At 45.1% G+C, this 21,092-nt stretch overlaps 1 protein-coding gene across 1 annotated transcript in view; it reads left to right on the plus strand.

Annotated features, from left to right (window-relative positions):
• Positions 1–15,717, plus strand: part of znf385a (zinc finger protein 385A) — a 32,757-nt gene extending 17,040 nt beyond the window's left edge. The window contains exons 4-7 of the mRNA XM_039749601.1: positions 5,875–6,213; positions 9,760–9,944; positions 10,033–10,125; positions 10,253–15,717. Coding sequence (XP_039605535.1) covers positions 5,875–6,213; positions 9,760–9,944; positions 10,033–10,125; positions 10,253–10,492 — 857 coding nt within the window. The 3' untranslated portion in view covers positions 10,493–15,717. The remainder of the gene's footprint in view (positions 1–5,874; positions 6,214–9,759; positions 9,945–10,032; positions 10,126–10,252) is intronic.
• The last annotated feature ends 5,375 nt before the right edge of the window (positions 15,718–21,092 follow it).

Below are 21,092 nucleotides of genomic sequence, written 5' to 3' on the forward strand. Positions count from 1 at the left end.
TCGTTTCACTAACCACAGTCTCTCCAAATACTGAGCTGACAAGCAAATACAGACTCGGCTCATGTCCACCCATTTCTCTCTGCCACTCTTATTTACTTGTGTGGCAGCCTGCCAAGGAGCAGTGCCAGGTATCAGTTGGCACTGGTTTCTGCTTTCTTTCCATATAGGCAGAAGTAGAAGGCCTGGGGCTGTTGGGAAGGGCCTTGCCTATACACTTTCTATTAGGTGCCCTTACCACACTTGTGCCCTGTATAAAAGGTGAACCACACTATCAGTTTGGAGCTTTTAGGTGTGAGGTACTGGCACATCCCTTGTGTCTGTGATAGCCAGGTCCTGCCAGGGCTCAGATGAACTACCACTGATGCCTTGGTACCAACCCCTGACACTCATTCCAAGTGCTAGGCTGTTTCATAAACAAGTTTAAAGAATGCCAGTCCATGCCAGAGTTCCAGACAAAGTCCACATACTGCCAGCCCATTCCACTAAAGGCACATCACTGGCACGCATTCACTTACTCATCACACATAGCGGGCAGCGACCTCCACTGATTTGGGACCTCCACAATGTGACAGAGAGGAATGGGCGAAAGGACCCAGTGGAGCCTGGCGTGAGCACAACGGGCTAAGAAACAGGATGTGGGCGCCAGAGAATCACAACACAAGAAACCGCACTGCAGCTCTGGATTTCATAAAGAGAGTCGCAGCTGGAAAAACGGAGCGTTATGGTTCAGCTGCAGGGCAGCACAACACCAGCTTGGCATGTGGGCGCGAGAGAGCGAGTGTCTACACCCACCCTTGTAATTGGGAGTGCTGGGGGGATCAGGGGGGCTCTGTCAGCCAGGTTGTGCCATCAGGGCACTGTGCACGACAAACAGGAGGATGGTTTCACTAGTCTGACTGGCATTTATTGGGCTCAGCTTCACTGATATCAGTGCCAGTCACTCATGTAGGCTTCATTACTGTCTCTGCTGCTTATTGGTGCCAGCCTCGCCATTATCACTAGCACTCATTGGTACTGACTTCACCAGTCTCACTGCTAATCACTGATATGCATTCACCAATCTCTCTTTCATTGATAGGTGCCAGTCACTGGTGTGGCCTTTAACAGTTTTACAGGCACTTATGGGTATCAGCTTTAGCAATCTCAATGCCAGTCCAAGAGGTGGCTTTCACCAGTTACCAGTTTCACTTTCATACATACTGCAGGTGCCAGTCACTGATGTGGCATTCATCAGGCTTACAGACAATCATTGGTACAAGTTTGGAAAAGGCATTATATAAATCAAATGTATTATTATTATTCTTATTTATTATCATCTTCGCCAATCTCAATGCCAGTCACTGAACTGGGGTTTCATCACCTGGCTCACTGCCCCTGAAAGAAATCAGCCTCACTAATCTGTATTAGCTTCACCAAACTCTATGCCAGTCAATGCCGAGTCTTACTGCCATCTGTGGGTATCATCTTCACCAGTTTCAGTGCCAATCACTTCACCAGTCACACTGGCACTCATTGGTACTCTCACTGCCAAACACTGATGTGCATTTTCTAGCCTCACTTTCAGTCATAGGTGCCAGTCACTTCTGTGGCCTTTACCAGCCTTACATGCACTCATTGGCATCAGCTTCAGCAATCTCAGTGCCAGTCACTGAATTAGGCTTCACCAGTCTCACTGCTCCTTATTGGTGCCTACCTCACCACTCTCACTGGCACAGATTAGTATTAGCTTGATCAAACTCAATGCCAATGTCAAAGTGGGGTTCACCAGTCTTTTTGCCATTCACTGGTATCAGCTTTGCCAGTCTCTGTGCCAGTCACTAACATGTATTTAACAGTCACACTGACACTCACTTGTACTGACTTTATCAGACTCAATGCCAATCAATGATATGGATTTCAACAGTCTCACTGCACTGTATTGGTGCCAGCCTCACCACTGTCACTGGCACTAATTTTTGTCTTCTTTCCCAATCACTGGTGTGTGTTTAGCAGTTTTACTGCTGTTTGTTGGTACCATCTCCACCAGTTTCAGTGCCAATCACTAATGTGTGCTACACCATCCACACTGGCACTCTTTGGTACTCTCCCTGCCAATAACTGATAACTCATTTCCACTCACTGGTATCAACTTCACCAGTCAATCAATGATGTGGGCTTCATCAGTCTCACTGGCATTTATGTGTGCCAACCACATCAGTCTTCCTGCCACTCATTGGTATGAGCTTCTCCAGTCTTACATCAGCCATCTGTGTGGATTCACCAGTCTCGCTGCCAGTCAGTGGTTGTTGGTGTCACTATTCTCGGTGCCAGACACCACTGCAGGCTTCACCCGATGTCATTGCTCTCAGTACCAATTATTGGTCTCAGTTTTACCCATCTCACTGCCATTCACTTCACCAGTGTCACTGATGTTGATTGTGCCAGTTTAGCTGCCATTCGGTAAAATACACCTTTATTTGGTTCAGTGCCATTCTGAGGAGCTTTGACACTCTTGATGCCCCTTTCTTGATGCTTTGGGAACAGTAAAACTCGTGATCTGACTGCCTAGTCCCATGCCAGTTTAGCCTCAAGCAGCTTTTACTTGCTATCACCCACGTCTCTCACATAAGGAGCTCTGACCGAGTTGGTCGTGATGTCAGGGCTCTGGCTGATTAATAGGGTACACCTGCCAGGCAATGCCCAGCCTCAGTCCATCAACAGCAGCCTAAAAATGAAAAAGGCAAAGGTGAGCCCCCTAAAATAACGAGGCCTCACGGTCTAGTGGGAGCACAAAAGGGCTGAAAATGAAAGACGTGAGGAATGACATAGAGGGCTGAAGAGGCGCTTCAAGACGGGACGGCGTGGACTGATGGACAGCATTAAGAGGCGGCAGGAGAGCTCTGATTAGAAACAGATGGCGCCCTCGTGTGTTGGGAGCTCGGAAATGCAAGTCGTTCGCGGACATTTTCAGCAAATTGTACGTCGTCCTCGAGTGGCGCTTGATGTTTCCGTTCTGCTGTAGATTGATGCCTGGTAACGCAGATTCACACGGGGAGTCGGTAATGGGATTAAAGCAGCAACTGGTGACTTCATATAGCGCCTTTCACTGTAAGCCATTTTACACATGTGCTACGGCTGTTTTCATAACACTAAAAGGAAAAGAGACTCATTCGTGCAGTCAGTGGTGGGGACCGACCCTGAAACTTTATATAGCGACTTTTACAAACTAATAAATGCATAAGCCTATCAGCTGTTACGGATGCCACACGGGGACTGGCATCTCAGCTGGACACTAGTAGCATGGAAAGCCAGGGGAAGACGGTTTATTCAGGGTATTGTCTTCCCCAACACTCTAGGCGGCAGCCCCCCAGGGTTACGGTAACCACCAGGGATCTCTGCGGGGCACATAGGAAGCTGTAATTCTTTAGTTCAGTCCTGTTCAGTTCTTTGGGTGCCTCCTGGGGAGCACTGAAGGGATTGATGTGCCCTGCAATGTGGGGTTGTCAGCATCACCTGGAAGTACTGTACTCCTGAGCCACCGTCTCGGGACACCCAAAGTACCCCCGGCTTTTACATATAAAGAACTGCCCGCCTCAACACAGGGAGCAGGGGGGTGAGGAGGAGGAGGAGGACAAAGCTTGCTGGAGGAGCAGAGGGTAGACGACAGTGTTGCTGTGAGTGAGAATATAGTTGTGGTGTGGGAAACATTTTCTTGTGAAGGTTTCACACAGTAAAATCTTTTTGTTCTCTTTGGACCTTGTGTCCGAGCCTTTGTGTCTGGAGTTTGGGGAGCTGCAGTGCCCCCTAGAGACCACACAGGAAAAATGAAGCATGCAGAGTTAGAGGATGAGCCATTGGAGGGTATGGAACCTGCAACCCTGTAAGTGTATATAGTGCCTTTCATGGTGAACCTCTCTATAAGAGACCCTGTAAGTGTATATAGTGCCTTTCATTGTGAACCTCTCTATAAGAGACCCTGTAAGTGTATATAGTGCCTTTCATGGTGAACCTCTCTATAAGAGACCCTGTAAGTGTATATAGTGCCTTTCATTGTGAACCTCTCTATAAGAGACCCTGTAAGTGTATATAGTGCCTTTCATGGTGAACATGTGTACAAGAGACCCTGTAAGTGTATATAGTGCCTTTCATGGTGAACCTCTCTATAAGAGACCCTGTAAGTGTATATAGTGCCTTTCATGGTGAACCTCTCTATAAGAGACCCTGTAAGTGTATATAGTGCCTTTCATGGTGAACCTCTCTATAAGAGACCCTGTAAGTGTATATAGTGCCTTTCATGGTGCCTAAACATGTTTATAAGAGAGTTTACATTATGGTGCAGGGGTCTAAATATCTCATGTAGTGTGAGCTCTGGCAGGTAAAGTTAAACACAGACAGAGTTATACAGGGGTCATTGGAGAGAACAGAACTAGTTACCTTGTAGGTGTATATAGTGCCTTCCATAGTGAAAATGTATATAAGAGACCCTGTAAGTGTATATAGTGCCTTTCACAGTCAACTTGTTCATAAGAGAGTCCATTTGTATTCATATATCTACAGTGTGAGCTCAAGCAAGGAAACTGCAGTTCATACAGTCACAGGAGTCAGTAGGAGAGAAGGAACCAGCAACCTTATACTATAAGTGTACTGTATATAGTGCCTTTCATAGTGAATATGTTCATAAGTTAGTCTGCAAGTTGAGTCCAGTTGTGAGCACTAGCAGGTAAAGTGAAGCATGCAGAGTCATTCAGTGTGTCATTGGAGTGGAGAAAACCTGCAACCTCATAAGTGTTTATAGTGCCTTTCATAGTGAACATGTACATAAGAGAGTTCAGTTGTCTTCATCGCTCTACAGTGTGAGTGCTGGCCACACATTTGACTTCCTTAGGGTCATTCAGGAGGGTATTGGTGACGTGAGCTGGTGCTGACTTAGACCCCTTTGAGATTCCTGTGGACTGGTAAAGACCCAGCTGGTGAACGGCGAGTGGAGCGAAAATGTGGCACAGAAGGTGACTGACAGGCCTGATGAAGTCGAGAGGATGGTAGGGATTCCTTGAGGTTTGGAGACTGGATGTGACAAGCAGGGATATTGTGAGAAAATTTCAGAAGGACTTAAAGAGCTTGAAGAAGGGACACATGGTGATCTCCAGCAGGTCAGGCACCTTCCAGAGACTCTGGAAGTGAACAAACTGAATAGAGAAGGGACTCAGCCAGAACAGCGCCACCTAGGGATTGGAGAAGACACCCAGAAAAGATCAAGAGACCTCTGGATAAAAAATATAAAAATAAAACGCCTGCAGAATGTGGGCCACCTTGTGTATGCAACAGTGACACCTAGTGGCGAAATGCTGGATAGCAACCTGCACAACATAGAAAGGCCAATCAAACACGGCGCAGACTGCAAGGGCTTCTCATTAAGGGGCATGGCAGAAGAGCAGGCAGGCTGTAGGCAGACAGGACTCGGGGGTACACCTCTCTGTGCTACTCAGGGTCTCGACAACTGGAGTCTAACATGTTGACCAGGGTACCATGTGGGGCTCACAGTCCTCACTGAGCTTCTCAGGATGGAAAGGGGGAGGGAGTGTGGTACAGTCAAAGAGATGATGAGAGAGTCATGTCCATCAGAGTTGGCCTTGCATTTAGCTGTGTTTGTAAGCCCACTATATTGGCACACTTTTGAAATTGGCACAGGGTGGCAGTTAATTCTAGGGCGCCATGCCACCCTCGCCACTGGATCAACTGTCAGTCAGTGAAGTGAGGGTCCCACCTTTGATCAGAACTTGCATGATGAATGGCTGATTCCTATCGTTTCTGCCAACATTAGGGGGCACTGTTATGCTATGGCATGTCTAATCAGGCATTTTCATTCTTTTTCTTTTCCAAATGTTTTTTTTACAGATGACCAGCAGCCACTCCAGAGGCAGAACGGACCTTCACTGGCCCCCCCTCCACTTGCAATGGCCACAGGTCCACAAGACTCATCCAGCATCGCTCCTCTCCCCTTGATACCAGCATCCAGAGTAAGTGGCACCATCACAGTGCCTACACACCCATTGGTCAAAGCACCACACTCAGACTTCAATGTTGGCATCACCAACGGTACCCTCGGCCCCACCAGCTCTTCTTCTCCTGCCACCAGCCCTGAATCTGAAGAGGATAAAGCCAAGAAACTGCTCTACTGCTCCCTGTGCAAAGTGGCGGTCAACTCTCTGTCTCAGCTGGAGGCGCATAACAAGGGTAAGGGTGCCAGGCACATGCCAGTGGGCAGAGGGGACTGGGGAGTTAAAGGGACAATAGCTGGTCGGGGGTAGAGGACAGCATGCAAATGGCGCTGTATAAATAAAATGTATTATTATTATTATTATTATTATTATTATTATTAGTAGTAGTAGTAGTAGTAGTAGTAGTGGACAAAGGGACTGGTCACTGTTAGCAGTGTGTGTGTATTCTATGATAGACGCTATATAAATCAAGCATATTATTATTATTATTATTTTTATTAGTCTGTGGACAAAGGAACAGGTCACTGTTAGAAGAGTGTGTGTGTGTTCTGTGACAGACGCTATATGAATAAAACATATCATTATTATTATTATTATTTTATTTTTATTATTTTTATTATTATTACTCAATTGACAAAGGAACTGGTCAATGTTAGCAGTGTTAGTAGTGTGTGTGTATTCTATGATAGACGTTATATAAATCACACATTACTATTATTATTATTATTATTATTATTATTATGGGCTGGCACCCAATTCAGGGTCTGCTCCTGCCTTGTAACCCAAAGCTGCTAAAATAGCAGCCCCCGTGGCCATCCATTCATCCATCTTGTGAACCTACTTATCCAGAGAAGGGTCATGGGGCAGCTGCAGCCAAGCCCAGCAAGCACCGGTGACAAGGCAGGAAGGATCTTTGGGCGGACATATCAGGGGCCCATTGAGGATCACCAGTCCACCTAACCTGCATGACTGTGGACTATGGGGGTTGGGGGTGAGCATGCAAAGTCCTTGCAGGGAGCATCCATGACTTGAACCCTGGTCTTCTACCACTGCGCCAATCAGCTATCATTTCTGGGTTAAGTAGGTTCATGAACAATTACATCACCGTGCCTACTCAATCAATCAATCAATCAATCAACATTTATTTATATAGCACATTTTCATACAAAAAAATGTAGGTCAAAGTGCTTTACAAAATGAATAGAAAAATAGAAGACATAATAAAAAAATAAACATAAGTCAACATTAATTAACATCGAATAAGAGTGAGGTCCGATGGCCAGGGTGGACAGAAAAAAAAAAAAACTCCAGACGGCTGGAGAAAAAAATAAAATCTGTAGGGATTACAGACCATGAGACCACCCAGTCCCGTCTGGGCATTCTACCTAACATAAATGAAACAGTCCTCTTTGTATTTAGAGTTCTCATGGAAGGACTTGATGATGATGGTCACGTAGACTTCTGGCTTTCAGTCCATCAATGTTGGTGCATCCTGATGCTTTGAGTAGGTGGAGGTGGCGCAGGCCGCCACCACAAAGAAATCGGAAAAAGAAACAGAAGAGAGAGTTGGGGTCAGTACAGATTTTAGAGCCACTATGAATAGTTATTATGATGAATTGAACATACAGAGTATCAGGATTAAGTTAAAGTGAAGTTATAAGAAGGCCATGTTACAGTAATGTGTTGTCAGCAGTTTTTTAAAGTGCTCCACTGTATCAGCCTGGTGAATTCCTATTGGTAGGCTATTCCAGATTTTAGGTGCATAACAGCAGAAGGCCGCCTCACCACTTCTTTTAAGTTTAGCTTTTGGAATTATAAGGAGACACTCATTTGAGGATCTGAGGTTACGATTTGGAATATAAGGTGTCAGACATTCCGATATACAAGATGGAGCAGATTATTTAAGGCTTTATAAACCATAAGCAGTATTTTAAAGTCAATCCTGAATGACACAGGCAACCAGTGTAGTGACATCAAAACTGGAGAAATGTGTTCAGATTTTCTTTTCCCAGTTAGGATTCTACCAGTTGCATTCTGCACTTGTTGCAAGTGATTTATGTCTTTTTTGGGTGGTCCTGAGAGGAGTGCGTTACAGTAATCTAGTCGACTGAAAACAAAAGCGTGAATTAATTTCTCAGCATCTTTCAATGATATAAGAGGTCCAACTTTTGCTATGTTTCTTAAGTGAAAAAAAGCTGTCCTAGTAGCAGGGCAGGGTCTGTTAAAGCCCATTGCGGCACTTCCTGTGTGATTTTGGGCTATACAAAAATAAACTGTATTGTATTGTATTGTATAGTGGTCTGATGAATATGCGATTTAAAATTCAGATTACAGTCAACAGTTTTTTACTTCCGTTCTTTTCCGGACTTTTAATCCTAATGCATCAAATTTATTTCTGATAACCTGATTGAATCAATTATTGCCAATTACTAAAATTTCAGTTTTCTCTTTATTTAGTTTGAGAAAATTACTATTCTTCCATTCAGAAATACCAGTCAGACATTGTGTTAGTGAATCGAGAGAGTCGGAGTCATCAGGTGCTATTGATAAGTACAGCTGTGTGTCATCAGCATAGCTGTGGTGGCTCACGTTGTGCCCTGAGATAATCTGACCTAACGGAAGCATGTAGATTGAGAAGAGCAGCGGACCAGGATAGAGCCTTGTGGAACACCATATCGGATATCATGTGTCTTTGAGATGTGATTACCACAACTCACAAAGAATTTTCTCCCTGCCAGGTAGGATTCAAACCAATTTAAGACACTGCCAGAGAGGCCCACCCATTGACTAAGGCGATTTCTAAGAATGTTGTGATCAATGGTGTCAAATGCGGCACTCAGATCTAAGAGGATGAGAACAGATAAATGGCCTCTGTCTGCATTGACCCGCAAGTCATTTACTACTTTAACGAGTGCAGTTTCTGTGCTGTGATTTGTTCTGAAACCCGACTGAAATTTATCAAGAATAGCAGGTTTATTGAGGTGGTCATTTAACTGCATAATGGCTGCCTTCTCTTGAATTTTACTTAAGAAGGGCAGGTTAGAGATGGGTCTAAAATCTTCAAAGGCAGAGGGGTCGAGATTATTTTTCTTGAGCAGGGGTTTACTCAGTACAATGGAACTTGCATGTTAGTGACAGGCATACAAGACCACCAAAAAGACGCGAAAAACATACAACAGTATACATGGAAGGAAAAACCATCTGCACAAAATGCAGGATCTGCCAGTTTCTGAGGTCCAGCTTCATGAATCCGTCCTTCCAAGGACTGCACAGCCCAGACCACCTCCATAGGTTGAGATCTGAGAACAATGCTGGCCAAGAAACCAGAAGAAAGTCTACTATCCTGTTCTAGGGACCATTTTGTAGTGGTGAAAAACCTGGACCATCCACTGCAGATTCCCACAGCAAAGTTCTGAATTTTCAACTATCTTTGGTGCCTTCAGAAAGCACTGCACACAATGTCTGTGTCTGCTGAGTATTGCCCATGATCTGATTAGGCACTTCCCCATATACCTGTCTTATTGTCTCCTCCCATCTCCTAATTTTTTTCCATACCCCTCTTTCCATCTTCTCTTCACCACTTTATGCCCCCTATAAATATTCTATATTCTAGTTGACCACATCTCAATTAAACTCCCTACATCTGCTCTTGACCTGTTACTAAACAGGCTTCCCCTCTTCCTCTGTTCTGCTAGCCACGCCCCCTCTATGCTCCCCATCCTTTTGGCCACACCCCTTTGGAGTCAACTTGGATTGTTCTTTATTCTCTCCCTTTCTTCAGGTACCAAACACAAAACAATTCTAGAGGCCCGTAGTGGGCTGGGGCCCATCAAGGCATACCCTCGGCTGGGCCCGAAATTGACCTCTGAACAGGGAGGTGGGACCTCCGACCCCAACGCTCAGGAGAGGACCTTCCACTGTGAGATCTGCAATGTCCGTGTCAATTCTGAGGTGCAGCTCAAACAGGTGAGCACATGTCGACAGGAACCTCCCCCTCAATTCCCCCCAACCCTGGTGCTCCCCATTAATGTGATTTGATTTTTTTTTTTTGAAGCACATTTCAAGTCGCCGACATCGTGATGGCGTTGCAGGGAAACCGAACCCTCTTCTCAGTCGGCATAAGAAGCAAAGAACAGGTGATGTTACGGTGAGTCCACCTGCACTGACCCACCCTATCATCCTACACAAGGGATGGCATCTCCTTGTTCCAGTTCTCACTCCGTCCCTCTCTCATTCTCTCTCTCTCTCTCTCTCTCTCTCCCTCTCTTTGTCAGTCCGCACTGTCGTTCCCAAAGGACCTCCCGAAGGCTCTGGGTGCCGGACTGCTCCCCAGTCCTCTGGCTGTTGCCGCGGCGATGGCGGCCGCTGCCTCCTCTTCTCCACTGGCTCTGCGGGCTCCACACCCCCCCACCACCCACCTCCTGCAGGGACCACCCCTTACCCACACCCTCCTAAGGCCTGCCCCCGGGCCCATCCGCACGTCACATGGGCCCATCCTGTTTTCACCCTACTGATGACAGCGGCAGCAGCGACGGTGGCGGTGGCGGCAGCAGCACTTCCAAAAAAAAAAAGCACACTGTGAAACATCTCAAAAAAAAAAAAAATTAATAATAATAATAATGTATTTAAGAAGAAGAAGAAGAGCAATGCAGGAATAAGCGAGCTTCATTCCACAGCCATTCATCGCCGAGGACACTCTACTCCCCTCCACAGCCACTGCTGCTCCTTAACACCAATAATGGCTGGACGTGGTGGAATTTGGAGGGTGGTGGGGGGGTGCGCACTGTAAAGTAAATAAACCGCATGCTCGCAACCACCGGAGGAAAGCCATTTATCTTCAGAAGCCGACCTCAACCTTGTGGACAATCACTGCAGGGGGCGGCCTCAATGACCACCTAGCAGCAGAAAAGAGGACACTGGCGAAACGGGTCTCAGGGGCCACAAGAAATGTCCCCTTCCAAGGTTCCTGGTTTGTGACCCACATCCCATGAGTCTTAGCCTTCCCTCCTTGTCAAGTCTTCTTGTGGACCCCCCAGACTCCTGCAAGGAGGTGTGAAAACTCAGCAAAGGATATTTTTTTGTATTGGACATGATGCTGCATGTGGTGGTGATGAGGGGGGTCAACACCCCAGACTCACTGTAAAATAGAAACCCATTTATGCACTAAAGGACAGAAAGTAGCAGTTTGGAGCGGCCAATCGCCAAGCGGCTCATCAGCAATACCACAACACACACTATTCACTTTAAGAGATCTTAACTCCATAGGTACCCGGGAAGCTGGCAGAGGGTCAAGCCACCGGGCTAGGGACAGGCGCATCATGACAAATCTATGATTAGAAGTCAAGTGGGTGGGTTGAAGGTGTCTCCGGGCCAAGGAGAACAGTTCACACCTAGCAGGGACACCTTGGACCCCCACTTTCTCTCCCATTTCCATTTTTCCTGTCCACTGTCTTGTAGTGAATACAACTAAACTGGCCACACGGTAGAGGAGACACCAGAGGAGGAGAGAAATGTATGTTGGAATCATCAAGTCAACGAGAACCTGCATGGACTTTATGAGCCTCGGGACCACAGCGTGGTGATGGTCACGCTTACAGGTCACATCTCGGTCACATAGGAGGAGAAACAAATCACAACTGGGGATCCATGTTGAGTAATGCTGGGAGAAACTCTTAACCAGAAGTAGATTCCATCACAGAACCATAGGAGGAAACACTTCCTAGTTAACAGCACTGACAAATCAGCTTCATCAAAGAAACTGGAAATGTTTCCAGGAAGTTCTTCATTGGGGACAACTGAAGTGGAAACAGCCAGTGAGGCACAGAAGAAGGAAAGCATTTCCCACCTAATTCTGGGTCACACAAAACAGGAACTGGGAAATGACTTGGGAAAATGGAAGTGGAAGCAGCTAGAGGGAAACGGAACAAGAAATGTACCTCAGTTACTCCGGAGTCATACCAAAACAGATGGGAAAGGACTTGGGGGAAATGGAATGGAAGCAGAACAAAGAAATGGCATCCCAGTTAATGCAGAGTCGCAGCAGCTATAAGGAGACAGAAACAGGAAATGACTTGTTAACAGTGAAGTGGAACCAACTAAAGGGAAAAAGAATGAGAAATGCATCCCAGTTAATAATGAGTCGCACCAAAGAAGAAACGGGGAAATGATTTGGAAAAACTGAAGTGGAAACAACTAGAGATAAAAAAAACAAGAAATGCACTCCCATTTATCCAGAGTCACACCAGACTAGAAATGGGAAATGACAACTGAAGTGGAAACTGTTATAGAGAAACGGTGGATGAAATATGGCCCAATTAATCTGGAGTCACACCACTTGTGAAGAGTCCAGAAATGGGAAATCACGTCCAGGTGTTTGCACGTCAGGAAAACAGGGAAAGGGACGTACAGTTGAACCTCATTCATGTGAGGAAAAACAAGAGGATGCCTGTCCCACATATTCAGGAAACTCTTCCTAGTTACAAGTCTTCAGATAAGCTGAGAGGAAACAGGAAACAGCAAAATGAAAAAAAGGGACTTAGTCTTCATGGAGCATCATGGGAGAGAGGAAGCACTTCCTAGTTCCTTCATATACTAAACAAACTGAACAATTTAGGAAAGTAAATGAACCCCAGCTAGACCTTACTGAATACCAGGAAACAAGTGCAGAGAGGAAGCACTTCCCAGTTACACATCAGTCAGATCACCTCTAAAAACAGGAATGGACTCCCATTTAAAAATCTGTTGTTAAAAAAAAAAAGCTGGTGGGAAATGTGTTAGGAAGCTTTTCCTACTTTTGACGTCTTCGGGCAAACTTGGTCTTCAGTCCCTCCAGCTTTAAGGAGACAAGAAAGGGGGAATGAATTCCAGTGTATGCACGTCACGAAAACCAGAAAAGAGAAATATTTTACAGCTGTGCCTCAGTCATATACGGAAAAGGAGAGGACATATGTCCTAGGTGCATACGTAGAAACATCCCACTTGCTGTGGAGACTACAAGTGAGCAGATGGGCTAAAGGGAAACATGAAACAGTTAAATCCAAAAGAAAGGCCAAATGAAGAGGAAAACAAGAGTCCTACACATAATGGATAGAATCCACATATAACGAAACAGGAGAGGAAACTCCCAGCTCCCTCTTATTCTTAAATAAAGAAAGAAAGAAAGAAAGAAAATGAATCCCACTTACAAATCAGTAAATATGACTAGTGAAACACTTCCCAGTTACCCCACAAATAAGTGAAGTACCTCATCATTTAGGAAAAATGTAAAAGACAGACATGAAAAATGCTAACTAGTGGGAAGCAGAAGAAGAAATGCATACCAGTTAATCCAGGTGACAAGACACGGGAAATGATTTCAGGGAAACTGGGAAAGGAAACACATTACAGTATAGGGAAACAGGAGATGACATATGTCCTGAGTACAAGTCAAGGAAGCTCTTCCATCACTATGAGTCAGCAGATCAGCTCCTTGGAAGTGCCAACAGAAAAGGGAAATGAAGAAGGAAATGATTTCCACAAAAATATGACTAGGCTTACATATAATAACATAGGAGAGGAAACACTTCCCAGCACCCAAACTGAAAGAACCAGGGAAGAAAAGTTTCAGCGAGATGTTAAGGAGCATGAGGAGAGAAGAGGAGAAGCTCTTTCTAGTTACACTTCTGTGAGGAAAAGAAGAATGAATTCACATTAACAAATTTGTTGAAAAAAAAAACTCTTACCACTCTGGAATTCATTAGTATGACTATGGAAGAAAACTGGAGGAAAATGCACTGCAGGGGAAAAAGGAAATGCTTCCCCATTAGTCTCACATCCCACCAGCTATAAGGAGACAAGAAATGGGAAGTGACTTCCCAGAAAGAGTTGTGCCTCGTTCGTATAGGAAATAAGGCAAAGGCATATGTGCCGGATGCATTTCCATCATCCCACCTATTGAAGAAACTCTTCTCAGCTCCAAGTCAGCAAATCAGGAAATGGAAAAGAGCTCAATCCAAATGAAAAGGAAAAGCGAGAAGAAAAGGATTTCTACTCAGACATGATTTACGCCTGATAGAGCAACAGATGAGTGAAAACTGTCACATTACTGACTCTATGAACATGTGACACACTTCCCAGCTCCATCGTGTTCTAAACAAAACGATGGAACCAGGAAAGGAAATGAGTCCCAGCTAGACATTAAAGTGACCTACTAGGAAACACAAGAGGAAACGCATCCTCAGTTAGACCATCTCGTGGAAAATAGAAAATAGCTTGTATTTACAAATCTGTTACAAAAAAACATGGCAGGAAATGATTTAGAAAATCAGTTCCCACTTTTGTGTCCATCAGTGTGGTTATGGAAGAAAACTGGAGGAAAACACATAACAGGGGCAAAGGAAACGCCTCCTGGTTAATCTTAAATCCTTCCAGCTGTAAAGAGACAAGAAATGGGAAATGATTTCCAGATGTTTGCACTTCATGGAAACTGAGAATGGGGAATACTTTACAGCTGTGTCTCATTCATATTGGGAAAAAGGGGAGGACACCAGTCCTGAGTACACATCCCAGCTACAAATCAGCAGATCAGGGAAACGGGAAATAGCTCATTCCAAAACAAAACGGAAATTGAGAAGAAAATGGGTTCTATACTAGCAACATAGCTTCCTAGCTTCTTCTTGTGGAAAACAAATTGAGAGAACCAAGAAAGGAAATAAGAACCAGTTAGACATTAGTGCATATAAGGAAACACAAGAGGCCATCTCATGGAAAGTAGGATATGGCTTGTATTTACAAATTTATTTTTTTTTTTTAAAAAAAAAAAGCTGTCAGGAAATGTTTTAGGAAGCGTTTCCCACTTTTATCTCATTCATTGCGGCTCTCAAAGGTAACTGGAGGGAAACACAATGAAGTCCCACCAGCTGGGAGGAGACAAGAAATGGGAAATGACTTCCAATGTTTGCACTTTGTGGAAACTGGGAATGGGAAATAGCTTAATTTTTTAGGAAGTGCTCCCCACTGTTGTGTCATTCAGTGTGGCTCAGAAAGATCACTGGAGAAGAACACATTGTAGGGGGCACAGGAAATGTTTCCCAGTTATTTCTCGGTATCTTTGGCTGTTGAGGAAAACTCAATAATCAAACTTCATGGTAGACTGGAGGAAGACAGGAGGCGAGCTAGAAATTTCTAATAAGACAAACTACATCTGGAAACAAGAAGTAGAAAGCATGAAAACAAATTACTTAGTAACAAATTCCAGTGGAAGAGTAGCTGGGATGCAGGAGATGAATCTCTTTCAGGTCACTATCTGAGTCTAATAAGTCCAAGAGAAAGACGGAATGCATCCTAATGACAATAAACAAATGGGAATAGGTTAGGAAATGTGTCCTAGTCTTAGCTCTGCCACTTCACTCATAGTGGAAACTGGGGAAAATTACATGGAAACAGGGGAGGAAAGGCTGCACCTTAGTCAGTTTGAATGAGAAGAAAACATTTTCAGGTTTGAGAGAAAAGGGTGGGAAACAAGGATTGGGAAGAAAACACTTCCCGGTTATACCTCAGTGAATTTAACTCAGGGCAAGAGAAAAAAGGGAATGGGGGGGGTGGGGGTAATTGAGTGGGAAGCAGGAAAGAAAACAACTTCCCAGCTATACTGCTGTCAATTTTACTATAGCAGAGGAAGTGACAGGAAAACAGTCCGAAAACAACAATCCTATTATATCCCGTTTATATCATTCATCCATGCATCTATTTTCAGACCTGCTAGCTATTTTGTGCAGGGTGGTAAGGTAGCTCATCCCAGCAAGTATCGGTCAGGAGTAACAAGTGGACCGGGCACCAGTCATTCATATCAGCTTAACGGAAAGGATGAGGAATCTTCCATTTCAAATCATAAGGAAAACTTAATGGGGCACAGCAGCGGAGGAGCTATGAAGTGAGCCTAAGGAAACGGTCGACACAGAGCTGCCAGTTTCTTAGGTCCTTCAACCTGGCGGTGTATTGAGCCTCTTTTGGCCTTTATCAATTCATCTGTCCACGGGTTCTACAAGAAAGTTATCCCATTCGGAAATGGTGGCCTGCAAGAAATTTGACAGGACAGGAAGTGTGATTTGGTGTACAGGGCCTTGTTTAAAATTGAAATTGTACGTAGAAAATTTTAAATACACAAAACACAGAACAATTCGAATATCCTAAGAGACGTCATCTTCCTAATGGCCTAAAAAGATTCCCGACAGCCAACAGGCAATCACTCCCAGGTTCAAAATAAGTGGGAGGTAGGAAGAGGACACACACAGACACATACACACACACACGCACCCATCAGACCGATGAACACAGGAAAATTGTCAGAGTGGAAAAGCGTGGGAAACACTTCCTCTCCATCAATCATACTGCATGGAAGAGCAGAAGAAGCGATTCCCACCCACACTTTAGTCAGTTCAACTATTGAGGGGAGGAAAAATGCCACAAAGAACTTAACAGTTGTAGCTGCATGACGTTTATTAGGAAGAAATGGGAAACCTAAGAGGAAAGGTTAGAAACGCAAAATGGGAAAAAAAAAAAACTTCCCGCTTAGACCTCAGTGAGTTCAGGAGGGAAGGAAGGACTCAGGGCTTGAAAGTGAGACGGAAATAGGCAAAGGTTAGGAAACTCTTCCTGGCTACGCCTCACCTATTATGACTGATAAAGGAAGATGAACTAAAGGAGGACATTTGAAAAACTCAAGAGTAATCTGCAATTATGGGGACACGGGTGGAAACACTTCCTCCACAGAAGGCTCGGCTCTGCAGTAATCCTCAAGCTCCCCTTGTCCCCATTTTCATGTCTCTAAAGAGGATCCAAGAATCTGCTGACTACTGGCAGAAAGGTTCCAGCTGGTAGTTGCCGGAATGTGTTGACAAGACTGCAGACGAGGATAGCGCCACCTAGAGTGTGAAGGAGGGCGGGTGGGGTACAAGGGCAGCAGCTCTTGTTATGACCACAGATGAAGACAGCGCCACCTAGAGTGTGAAGGAGGGCGGGTGGGGGACAAGGACAGCAGCTCTTGTTATGACCACAGATGAGGACAGCACCACCTAGTGTGTGGAGGGCGGGTGGGGGACAAGGGCAGCAGCTCTTGTTAGTACCACAAATGAGGACAGCGCCACCTAGAGTTTGAAAAAGAGTACTAAGATGATGAGGGCGATTCTCGTTTGGATTTGTCTTCACCCCTAACCCCCCATGAATCCTTTCCACCTTTCATATGCAATTCCTCTGCTGTCCACATGACAGATGACCAGTTGGGGAGGCTGCAGCAATACTGACTCCTAATGGCTACTCTCGTTATTTGCAATAAGTAAACGAATGAACAGACTCACGCATATGTCCGTCAGAACTCCAACAACGAGCCTACATTCAGACTTCCTGACAAAATAATCGAGCTTCCTTCTTGACATTTGAAATTGAAATAAAAGTGTCAGAGAAAGTGGGCTTTGTCTCTGTTTTTTTTTTTTTTTTTTTAAAGAGGAGAACAAAAGGTGATCGTGCTGGCCATCCCAAAGCTTAGAGGGGTCTGCTGCTGCCACCTCTGCAACCCCTGACAGGACAAAGACGACCGACTCCACCTTTGTAAGATAAGGCAAGAGAGCGTGGAGTGGATCACCTGCAAAGGTGGGGATGGGGGGCACTGGAGCCAGAATTCTGGTCAGTGAGAGTCAAACATCTCGTAAAGTGGTCTTATAGGTTACTGAGGGTGTCACATGGACAAAGAAGGCAATGGAGGCTTGGGGTCGGTGATGTCACAATTCCAAAAGTGATCTACGGGTCACTTAGAATGTTAGATGGACAAAAACGACATGCAGGTTAATTAGAATGTCACAAAAGTACAAAAGTGGTCTGGAGTTACTCAGGGTAAGTGGTCCTACAGGGCATGGAGGGTGCCATATAAAAATGGCAAATGTCACAAAGGATGCCACAAGTGGTCTAAGGGTCACTAATGTTCAGGTGGTCCTACAAGTCACTGAGGATGTCAAATTGACAAACAAGATATTGGGGTGTCAATGAGTCTAGGGGACATTTCAGGTCAGGTGGTCTGACAGGTCACTGAGAGTGACACATGCTGAAAGAATTGCACGGGAGGGTGTCGCTGAGGTTGTCACAAATGGAAAAGTGGTTTAAGGGGTCAATAATGGTCAGGTGGTCTTCTGGGTCACCAAGATTGTGTCACATGCAGAAAGAAAGCAATTGGAGGATGTCACAAGTACAACAGTGGCCTAGGGTTTAATACGTGTGATAGACGAAGAAGGCACTGGTGGGTCACTTAGGATGTCACAAAAGTACAAAAGTGGTCTAGGGTTCACTAAAGGTCACTGAGAATGTTGAATGGACATGGAGGGGGTCACTAAGGATGTCACAAGTGGTCTAAAGGTTACTAAGGGTCAGGTGGTCTTCCATATCACTGGGGTGCTTTAGGGACATGGATGGGGGCACTGAGGATGTAACAAGTGGTCTAAAGGTCACTAAGGATGTTGTTGGGACATGGTGGGGGTGTCACTGACGATATTACAAGTGGTCTAAAGGTCACTAAGGGTCAGGTGGTCCTACATATCACTGAGGGTGTTATATGGACATGGGGGTGTCACTGAGGATGTCACAAGTTGTCTATAGGTCACTAAGAGTCGTGTGATTCTACAGGTCACAGAGGTTGTCACAAATAGCAAAGTGGTCTTGGGGTCACTGATGACTGGTTTAGTGGTCACTACGGGTCAGGCGTACACATTGGAAGCCAAACATACACACAGCGTGAGTCCGGGGTTTATTGAAGGGGTCACAGTTTAGTGGTCACAAAGAGTGAAGGACAGAGTCTGTCATGATGTGCGATCACCAAAGACACCAGCGGCAGAGCGGACCTGCCAGTCACTAAAGGGGGTCACAATGAAAACGTCATCTTAGACGTTCCTAAGAATCAAACACAAACCTTCAAAGGGGGTCTGGGGTCACAGTTGGTCTAAGTGTCACTGAGGGTCAGGTGTACCCCTAAGGTTAGCCCATAGCTTACTGAACGTCAAACACACATATGATGGTGGTCCTGGGGTCACTTATGTAGCAGGTGTAACAGTCAGTGGAGCCGTCACACATAAGAGAGTCACTGCACTGGGCTTAGGGGGGCACCAAACTCACAGGACATGTTTGTGAAGACACACACTGCCACCGAGACAACGCAGGGTTCAGAAGGACATCACCCGAAGGCCAGAGAGCAGCAGCCACAACATTTGCTGTCTTGCTTCACCTCAGGAAATTGTCAGTTTTGGGAAATTCTGAGGGGAAATCCATGACTTAAATGAGACCCTTACATCAGCCCACCCAGACGTTACACTGCTCTTTATGTCACAACTCCAAAAGTGTCACAAGAGCAGAGACACAAAAAAAAACCAAAACAAACGACAACAGGAAGGGTAAGGAGCCTTAAAGAGCACATGGGGCAGCAGAGCCCTCAGGCCGGCTCATGACAGGCACAGCCAGGACCCCCAAAAGCCACAGCACACTTACCCCCATACTCAGAGGACAAACCCCCTAAAAACAAGAACAGAGACCCCCAAAAAGAAGGAAAGTCCAACATGAAATGTATACTTTGGTAAATGATGATGGAGTGCTTCATATGAAAGGCACTATATAAAATATAATACAAAAAATAGGCATGGACCCCCAAAGTCAAACAAAGGATCATTACAGCTGGATGGAACGAAAAAGGAGCTGGAAATCCTGAGTTGTCTTTCCGTCAAAGGCACTATATAAAGTAAAAAGGTTTCAGGAAAAAAACACAAAGACACCATAAACAAAGTGCGGACCCCCAAAGATGAGCCAAAAACTGGGAGTGATCTGATGATGGTGATTACTGTCAAAGGTGCTATATATACTGTAAAGAGACAAAAGGCACAAGATAAATGGGCTGGGGTACCCCAAAGCAACCCCCCCCCCCATATTGAGGTACACAAAAAGCATAAAATAAAACACACAATGACGAGACTTCATGAAATCTCAGATGGTTTGTCCAAGATGGAGTCGTTTATTCGTATGTGGAATTCTGGGAGGAAGAGGCGGGTCCAGGCAGGTTTAAACCCGGAAGTGATGTCAGAGTAGGAGGGGTGTCAATCTTTCTTTCTGCAGAGGGGCAAAGGAGAAGAGAGAGCATTGCTAGACAGTGCCCCCTCATGTCTCAGCGGTAAATTACACTCACCTACACTTTTAGGTTGTTCCCCAGGCACACACATGTGAATACATACTGTATATATTTTATATATTGTCACAAAAACAACCATAAGACGTTGAGAAGGTTTGGGGCAGCCACCCGTATAATTGTTCCCGGCTGCAAAATTGATTCAAAAGAGTTGGCATGTTTATATAACAGAGTCCAAAACAGAACTGATTCTCTTCCCACAAGATGGCAGCTTTAAAGGCCAGTGGAGGAAGTGACGTCATCGTTATCAGAAGTGACATCATGGGCTGCACCAGAGCCAGGCGGGATTTCCCTAGAATGGTCTGCAAAAGATCGAGAGGGGAAAATTAGTGCACTTCGCCACCCCCTGGTCCGGCGTGGAATCACATGTATTCAAGCCCTTTAGTTGTCTACTCAACACACGTGTGTGATAATATACACTCACCTAAAGGATTATTAGGAACACCTGTTCAATTTCTCATTAATGCAATTATCTAATCAACCAATCACATGGCAGTTGCTTCAATGCATTTTGGGGTGTGGTCCTGGTCAAGACAATCTCCTGAACTCCAAACTGAATGTCAAAATGGGAAAGAAAGGTGATTTAAGCAATTCTGAGCGTGGCATGGTTGTTGGTGCCAGACGGGCCGGTCTGAGTATTTCACAATCTGCTCAGTTACTGGGATTTTCACGCACAACCATTTCTAGGGTTTACAAAGAATGGTGTGAAAAGGGAAAAACATCCAGTATGCGGCAGTCCTGTGGGCGAAAATGCCTTGTTGATGCTAGAGGTCAGAGGAGAATGGGCCGACTGATTCAAGCTGATAGAAGAGCAACTTTGACTGAAATAACCACTCGTTACAACCGAGGTATGCAGCAAAGTATTTGTGAAGCCACAACACGCACAACCTTGAGGCGGATGGGCTACAACAGCTGAAGACCCC

The sequence above is a fragment of the Polypterus senegalus genome, chromosome 3 (genome assembly GCF_016835505.1).
Source record: "Polypterus senegalus isolate Bchr_013 chromosome 3, ASM1683550v1, whole genome shotgun sequence".
Taxonomy (NCBI): Eukaryota; Metazoa; Chordata; class Cladistia; order Polypteriformes; family Polypteridae; genus Polypterus; species Polypterus senegalus.